Source organism: Takifugu flavidus, chromosome 2, assembly GCF_003711565.1.
Source record: "Takifugu flavidus isolate HTHZ2018 chromosome 2, ASM371156v2, whole genome shotgun sequence".
Lineage (NCBI taxonomy): Eukaryota > Metazoa > Chordata > Actinopteri > Tetraodontiformes > Tetraodontidae > Takifugu > Takifugu flavidus.
The window spans coordinates 9045334-9053697 of NC_079521.1; the positions used below are offsets into that span (position 1 = coordinate 9045334).

Sequence of the window (8364 nt, forward strand, 5' to 3'; positions counted from 1 at the left end):
GGTCGTAGCGATCTGCGTAGACGCTACGTTTTGGTCATGCGCATCATACTGACCTTTGAACTGATACCAGTTCAAAGGTCATAGTTGACTAGGTCATAGTTCATTTATATTAAACATTTTTTTAATATATTGTTATTTCCAGTTTATGTGTAAGTGTGATTTAAACAAGAATCGCAAACAAAATAAATTAGATGCAGCTCATTGGTAAGTGGTGCTATTTGAGCTATTTTTAGAACAGGCCGGTGGGCGACTCATGTGGTTCTGACGAGCGACCGGTGCCCGCGGGCACTGTGTTGGTGACCCCTGGTCTAGTGAACCAAATTGAACCAACTGAAAACCTAACAAATATTTTACAATATGATCAGATAAATAAAGCAATAGTTTCTTATGGCTCTGTCAGTCATTTTTAATTTTCAAGAGGCACAAAAGACAAATTTGCTTTCCATAAAAATCCCCATAACATGAACATTAAATGAATGAAGCGGAATTATTCAAGGCACCATCAGTATATTTTCTCATTTAGCAAAAGTGGGCTAAATTTACTTCAAAGAAAAATTTTATCATTCACTCAACTGAAATATTTTTGGAACATAATTGGATTGAAATACAATAACATAAAGTGCAAAAATCTATGAACCAAAAACAACACTTTCTTCAAGGAAAAGGCACATGTGCAGTGAAAAATATTTAACTTTTAAACTTGAGCTGAGTAATAATTGTAAATGTGTTATTGCAGCTTAATGTTCACTTGTTTGAGGCTGATACTTGGTGGTGTCTCATCTTTTGGACGAGTTCATCAATGTTGGGGGTCCGGCTCTGAGCTGAGGAACTCCTCACAGTTGAGTGAAGGTGTTCAGCAGGAAGTCCACTTCTGTGTGATGTTTTGTTCAGCTTCATCAAAGAAAGCAGTTGTTCCCGCAGGTCTGTGCTGCCAAACACAGGCAACGTTGGAGCAGCCTGGATGTGTGTCGGGGAGGAAACGGGCAAACTCCGCAGCACCCACTGCCCCATGTGTTGCCTTCAGGGCATCACTGCATTGGAGCTCAATCAACTCCATTTGGAACTTTGGTGCTGAGCTTTCCACCTCAACCTCAAACGGACGGCTGAGCAGTTCAAACCTGCTTTTTGGTGCTTTTAAGTCAGTGACTCGGCGTGGGAAGTCAGCGGCGAGAACACTCATTTAATCAGCAACTGTGCGCTCGGGAACACACTGGTAGAGAGCTTCTCTTTCAGGGTCTGGCAGCTGGGAAAGTGGCTCAAGTTTTCTTTGTGCATCTGTGCCTCCCACAGAGTCCGTTTGGTTTTAAAGGCCTTCACTGTACTGTACATATCAGAGGGGACACCACCCCGACCCTGCAGCTGCTGCTTCATTGCATTCAGATGACTCGGAATGTCCCACAGAAAAGCCGTTTCACACAAGAACCTTTGGTCTGGGAGCTGAGTTGTGTCTTTCCCTTTGCTGTCCAAGAACATCCGATCTCCTCAGGAAGCTGGAAACATCTTTGCAGCACCTTTCCCTGGCTTAGCCATCGCACCTCAGTGTGATGGGGCAAATCACCACGCTGCGTTTGCCACTGGCTCAGAAACGCCTTGAACTGGCGCTGAATTAAACCTTCGGCTCTGATAAAGTTCACTGCGTGCGTGATGGTGAACATTCCATGTTCCATGTTCAGGGCTTCAGCACACAACGATTCCAGGTGTATGATGCAATGATGAGCTGTCAGTTCAGCCGTAACGTTTTCCTCCTGCATCTTCTCCCGTATCTTGGCCACCAGTCCACTCCTGTGTCCACACATGGCAGGTGCTCCGTCTGTTGTCCAACCCACCAGTTTTTCCCGAGGCAGCTCCATCTCATTTCCACATCTTGACACCTCTTCATACAAATCCTGTCCTGTGGTTGTGCCGTGCACAGGACGTAACGCCAGAAACTCCTCTGTCACGTTGAGGCTGGAGTCCCCTCTAATGTCGCTGCTCTCATCCACAGCCAGGGAAGATGCCATGAAATCTTTCCCCTTTTTCTCCAGCTGCTCTTTTAGATTGAGGGACAACAATGGTGTTTCTGCTCAGGCTCCCGTTTAAAAAGAGTTGCCTTTTGTCTGGGCAAACTTGCTCACAAACTTTAAGCATGCAGTGTTTGATGAAATCCCCCTCTGGAAATGGCCGGGCTGATTGAGCGATCTCTTCTGCCAGAATCAAACTGGCCTTGACAGCAGCCTCGCTTTGAGATTTGGCTTTTCTGAACAGAGCCTGTCCAGATTTGAGGCCTGGTTTTAACTCCTCAACCTTCTGTAGCTTTTGTTCCATGTCCATATTCTTGTCTTTGTCCGCGTGTTTAGTTTCATGATGCCGTCTCAGATGATATTCTTTCATTACCGCCACCCTTTCTCCACACAGAAGACACCCAGGTTTCCCAGCTGCCTCCGTGAACATGTACTCCCACTCCCACCTTGTTTGAACCCCCGGTTCTCAGTGTCCACCTTCCCTTTTGCCATTTTATGGGTATCTGAACGTTAACTTTTGCTGTTATGCTAATGACTACTGATAAATAATGAAATGAAGCCACCTCCTGCTCAGACTGTCACCGTTGCATTGTGGGAAATGTAGTATTGGCCTGTGTAAAACATCTGCGGCCTGTGGGCCGGTTCTAATAATAAATCAATATCATCCCGGGGGCCATAGAAAACTCTCGACCTTGACTCTGACATATGAGCTTTAAATGATTTATTTTGACTCCCATTTATTTGGCTGTTTGGATATCATCTTCATCTCTAGTGTGTGTGTGTGCGCACGCTCTATGGAACTGGCATAAAGGATGTTAAAATTAGTCTAAATTAGTCTAAATTAAATAAAAATTCATCCATTCATCATTCTGAACAGGCGGTGTTTGATTAGAAACTCTTTCTGAACTCTGGTGCTCTGAAACATCTCCGCTTCCATTTTCAGCTGTTTTTATTCTCAATAACATCAAATCATCCATCCAAATCGTTGTCCTGTTGGACCACCAAAGGACAAACACTTTCCATTTAGCACGGACAAAAAACCCCAAATCCTGTTTAGCAATGAAGCTGTGGGGAGAGTTTGAGGAGCGTTTTTGAGGAGCACGCTGCCATATTGGGTCCAAGCTGCTGGGGTTTTTGTTGTTTCAGGTGAATCGGTGGGCAGCGGCGTTACCGCCTGTCTCTGCCACCCCCCCCCCCCCCCCCCCTCCCCGTGGTCGTGGTCACGCCGGGCGTCTTTACTGGTCCCGTTTTAAACAGGTTCTGTTGGGAACAGGTGTTCTCAGAAATGCTGATTCCAGGAGATCTTTAAAGGATCTCAGAGCTTCAGATTTATGAAGCCTGCTCAGCCCCCGGCAGCGCTGATGAAACCATTTCATTCAAACGTGTGTATAAACACTTAATACACGCGTGTGCGTGTATGTAGACTTTTTAGTACTTGGGTTCATATACTTTTTAGTATTTTGCAGATTCGTGTCTGTATATAAACCAGATCCTCCTGTAATAAAGAACTAAAGGCTGACTGTTGTCACGTGACCTGTCTCCGTCTGTGTCCGATGATGGAACCTGCCTGGAACATCTGGTCCACAGAAAAAGCAAAACAGCTCACAGAACTGGTCCAGTTTAGACCCAAAAATGACAATAAATAATGAAAATGTGTGACGCAGTAGAAAAATGGACAAACTTTCTATTGGTCATTGACAGTTTCAGTCATCATCATCCCAATTCATCAAAAATATTTAAACCAACAAACTACACACAGAACCGCAAAGTTTGGAGCTTAAGGGGAGCGACAGGTGAAGATTTAAAGCTCAAAGCAGCTGAAGAAGTTCCAAAAAGGAGAAATATCATGTGGTGCTTTACCGCCACCGGGTGGACACGCGTGGAACTGCAGACATTAGTTAAACGCGCTCCTACACATTCTGACCTCTGCTGCTCCTCCTGGACTCCAGGGCTGCAGAAATATGCTGCTTTTACAAGCCTTTCTAAATCCGTGAAGCATCATAAATCTTATTTATTTATTTAACTAAGTTAGTCAGTTTTAATTTAAATGCAAAAAAATATTTAAGGCATTAAAATAACAAAACAACTTTTAATCTTGAACCCTCCCAGAATGCTTTTATAGTAGTGGAATATTAATCAACAGCCATAAAGTTGTTCATTAACAGAGGAAAAAGGAAAGGTAAAAGTATTCCGTTCAGACTGAGCAGGAAGACTGAAGACCGACAAGGTGAGTGTAAACGAAGAGCATTATTGAAAAGAATTGACAGTTGTGTTTGGAGATAAAATCAAGATTTGAAAACATTTTGTTACTATTGAAGAGCTGCATAGAGCTGAAGAATTCTTGGCTTAAGAAAATTCAACTAGACTTCATATTTAGTTTTAGCACAAACCATCATTATACATACATTATACGGTCTTATTTAACTTTCTTATAGTCTGGCTTTAGTTATAGTTGAATAGTCTTTCTAAGTAAAGTTTAGTTTATGTTTCTGCTCTTTGCTACTGATCCTAAAAGAACTTTGAACTTTAAACCCTCCCAGAACGCTTTTATGGTAGTAATATATACGCCATGAAGCTGTTGATTAGGTTGTTAAAGTTAAAGTGAAAGTATTCTGTTCAGACGAAGCAGGAAGAGCAACAAGGTGAGTGTAAAGTGAGTAGTATGCTGTTAACGTAGTTAGAGAGTCTTAACAGGTATTAACAACATTTCAACACATTTTGTGACAGGTGAAAAGCTCTTAGAGTTATTAGAGTTGTTCAACAGTCCAGGTTACAGCTGGATATTTTGGTATTACCTGTCAAACAACATCTAATCGTGTGCAAGTTAGCATCTCTCAGCCGGACCAATTTAAGACAATAAAGTTTAAAAATAATTAAATAAATCCACACAGGATCACAGGACACCAACAGGATTTTTGGTTCATGTTGCACGTTTTCTCACAGTGGTTTATTGTTCTATGTTGTGGAACCACTGTGAAAGAAATGCAGGAGTGGGTGTCATTTCTTTCATCTATTTTAAATAGAGCAGTGATCTTTGACAACTTGGATTATAGAAATAATTGAAGAGGGGAACAAAGGAGGGGAGTTAAAAAGTCCTGACTAGTATGTTTATGTAGCACCAAATACTTTATTGGCTGAGCTGAAGACAGTCCTTTCACCATGTTGGCCTGTGGAAAACCAGTGTTTTCGGGCCGATGGACCAGCGTCCCCGTCGTTGCCGGACCACCGTTGGCCACCAGTTGGGTTTTTGGGATCAAAGTGGGGGCGTTTCCTGTATCCGGTTCTCCTCACGGATCCATGACTACAACATGTTGCTGCAAGTGCAGAGACGTTTGCTCTGGAAAGAACTTTAGAGCACATTCAGTGCTGCAGGATGAGGGGCTGGAAAAGGTGCCAGTTCTTTTCTCACTGCAGGGAACAGTTAAAAAAAGCAGCTTAAACTCTGAAAACATGGAAATTATACAGATACATCATTGACTTATTGATTCAGTTGTTATCCAGAATGTATTAGAAATGTTCCTTTTTGATAAAATGCAGTGAATTGGGATTATTTAACTCCAACCTCTACAGATTATTTACCTTCATCACAGTCTCATCACTATTTCTGATGTTTCCTCAGGATGGATGAGGACAGAGCAGAGTCCACAGTGCCCAGCTGTGTGTCCCTGAAGAGTGACCACTCCAAAGGTGGAGGAATAAACTTCAGAAGTTCAGAGGAAATGTAAGAAAACTAAAGCGTGATGATGTGTTTGTGTGCCAGCTGTTAGTCACATTAACAGCAGCAGGTTGTGAGTTTATTATTGGAGATGTTTAACACTTAAACCTCAGACAGTCATATAGTTACATACTTAATGTGAATATTGTTGATTAGAAACAAGAATCAGGTTTAAACTGGAAGATGAATTCAGACATAAATGCTGGAACAATATTGAGTCTTGATCAGGTTCTTTCATCCTATAAATCAAAGGACTGATAGAGATGTGTTTCATAGTGAGAGGGGGGAGCACATCCTATCAAACTGGGACCAGGCAGCTCCACCAGGAGAGTCCTCTTGTTCACAATCTGGAAGCAGATCTGGAGATGCTGAAATGAAGCCCAAACAAAGTAAAACTGTTCAATATGAGATTTAATTTGTGATGTCATGAATTTGGAGTTGTGTTGATGATTTATTATAGATGGAAATCATTGGTTTACTTATTTTCAGGAGGTGATCTGCAGGAGGTGATAGAAGGTCATAAGATCAGTCTGAAGAGAAGATGTGAACATGTGACTGAAGGAACTAATGAAGCAGGAAGTGGAACCCTGCTGAACAAGATCTACACTGAGCTCTACATCACTGAGGGACAAAGTGAGGAGGTGGACACACAACATGAGGTGAGACAGCTTGAGAGAACCTCCAAGAAGAACATCCAGGACACTCCAATCAAGTGCCAGGACATCTTCAAAGTCTTATCTGAGCAACAGAGACACATCAGAGTGGTTCTGACCAACGGTGTCGCCGGCGTTGGAAAAACCTTCTCAGTGCAGAAGTTCAGTCTGGACTGGGCAGAAGGTTTGGAGAACCAAGACATCAGTCTGGTGCTTCCGCTCTCATGCAGGGAGCTGAACTTGATCAAAGATGAGCAGCACAGTCTTCTCTCACTGCTTCATGTTTTCCATCCAACATTACAGAAGATCAGAGCAGAAGATCTGACTGTCTGGAAACTTCTGTTCATCTTTGATGGCCTGGATGAAAGCAGATTTTCACTGGGTTTCAACAAGCATCAGGTCATCTCTGATGTCACACAAGTATCATCCGTTGGCGTGCTCCTGGTGAACCTCATCCAGGGGAACCTGCTTCCCTCAGCTCTCATCTGGATCACCTCCAGACCTGCAGCAGCCTATCAGATTCCTCCCTCGTGTGTTGACAGGATCACAGAAGTACGAGGCTTTACTGACTCCCAGAAGGAGGAGTACTTCAGGAGGAGGTTCAGTGATGAAGATCTGTCCAAGAGAATCATCTCACACATCAAGGCCTCCAGGAGCCTCCACATCATGTGTCTGATCCCAGTTTTCTGCTGGATCACTGCTATAGTTCTGGAGGACATGATGACCAGAGACCAGAGAGGAGAGCTGCCCAAAACCCTGACTGACCTCTACTCACACTTCCTGAGGGTTCAGATAAAGAGGAAGAAGCAGAAGTATGGAGGAAAACAGAGACCAGAGGAACTGACTGAGGCTGATAAAGAACTCCTTCTGAAGTTGGGTCGGCTGGCGTTTAACATCTGAAGAAAGGAAACATCCTGTTCTACTCAGAAGACCTGAAGCGATGTGGACTGGACGTCTCCGAGGTGTCGGTGTACTCAGGAGTTTGTACAGAGATCTTCAAAAGAGAGAGTGTGATCTTCCAGAAATCAGTCTACTGCTTTGTTCATCTGAGCATTCAGGAGTTTCTGGCTGCCGTCTACATGTTCCACCGTTACACCAGGAAAGACACAGCGGTTATAAATCAGTTCCTAAAACCAAACCGCTTTTCCAGGTAACATGGTTGTTTACAAATTACGATCCAGTCACATCTCTTGATGACTTCCTCAGGAGAGCACTAATGAAATCTCTTGAAAGTAAAAATGGCCACCTGGACTTGTTTGTTCGCTTCCTTCATGGTCTCTCTCTGGAGTCCAATCAGAGGATCTTGGGTGGACTGTTGGATCAGATGGAGAGCCACCCAGAAACCACCCAGAAGGTCCTCAACAACCTGAAGGAGGTGAACAGTGATGAAATCTCCCCAGACAGAAGCATCAACATCTTCCACTGTCTGATGGAGATGAAGGATCAGTCAGTCCATCAGGAGATCCAAGAGTTCCTGAAGTCAGAGAAGAAATCAAAGAGGAGACTGTCAGAGATCCACTGTTCAGCTCTGGCCTACCTGCTGCAGATGTCAGAGGAGGTTCTGGATGAGCTGAACCTGGAGCTGTACAACACCTCAGAGGAGGGACGACGCTGCCTGATTCCAGCTGTGAGGAACTTCAGGAAGGCCAAGTAAGTAAAGATTTTTGGGGCCGGACATCGGCGTTTAAATCAAGCGAGTGGATCATGTTAGGCAGCAATACCCCCTCCAGTGGTCATTTGTTCAATTCTTTATTTCCATTGCAGCGTCCATGAATTTAAAACAAACAAAAAACAGTTCATCCAGAAATGTTCAACACTGGCTGGATATAAGTTCAAAGGTCAATCCAGACAAACCAACATAAGGCAGGAATAATAGGAGCCACAAGTTAACTGACTATCATGAAATTCCTGTCATGTCATTAAATAACTTTTGTTTGTTTGTATACATCGTATTCTAACGACAGAAAAACACATTTTAACTAATGACACGTGACTA

At 43.4% G+C, this 8364-nt stretch overlaps 1 protein-coding gene and 1 pseudogene across 1 annotated transcript; both read left to right on the forward strand.

Moving 5' to 3' along the window:
* The first annotated feature begins 4410 nt into the window (after window positions 1-4410).
* Window positions 4411-7879, forward strand: LOC130520120 (protein NLRC3-like; annotated as a pseudogene).
* On the forward strand, window positions 7585-8022 carry LOC130517847 (NLR family CARD domain-containing protein 3-like). The gene has a single exon (XM_057020022.1). It carries the CDS (start codon window positions 7585-7587, stop codon window positions 8020-8022), a length of 438 nt encoding a protein of 145 aa, XP_056876002.1.
* Window positions 8023-8364: the final 342 nt, after the last annotated feature.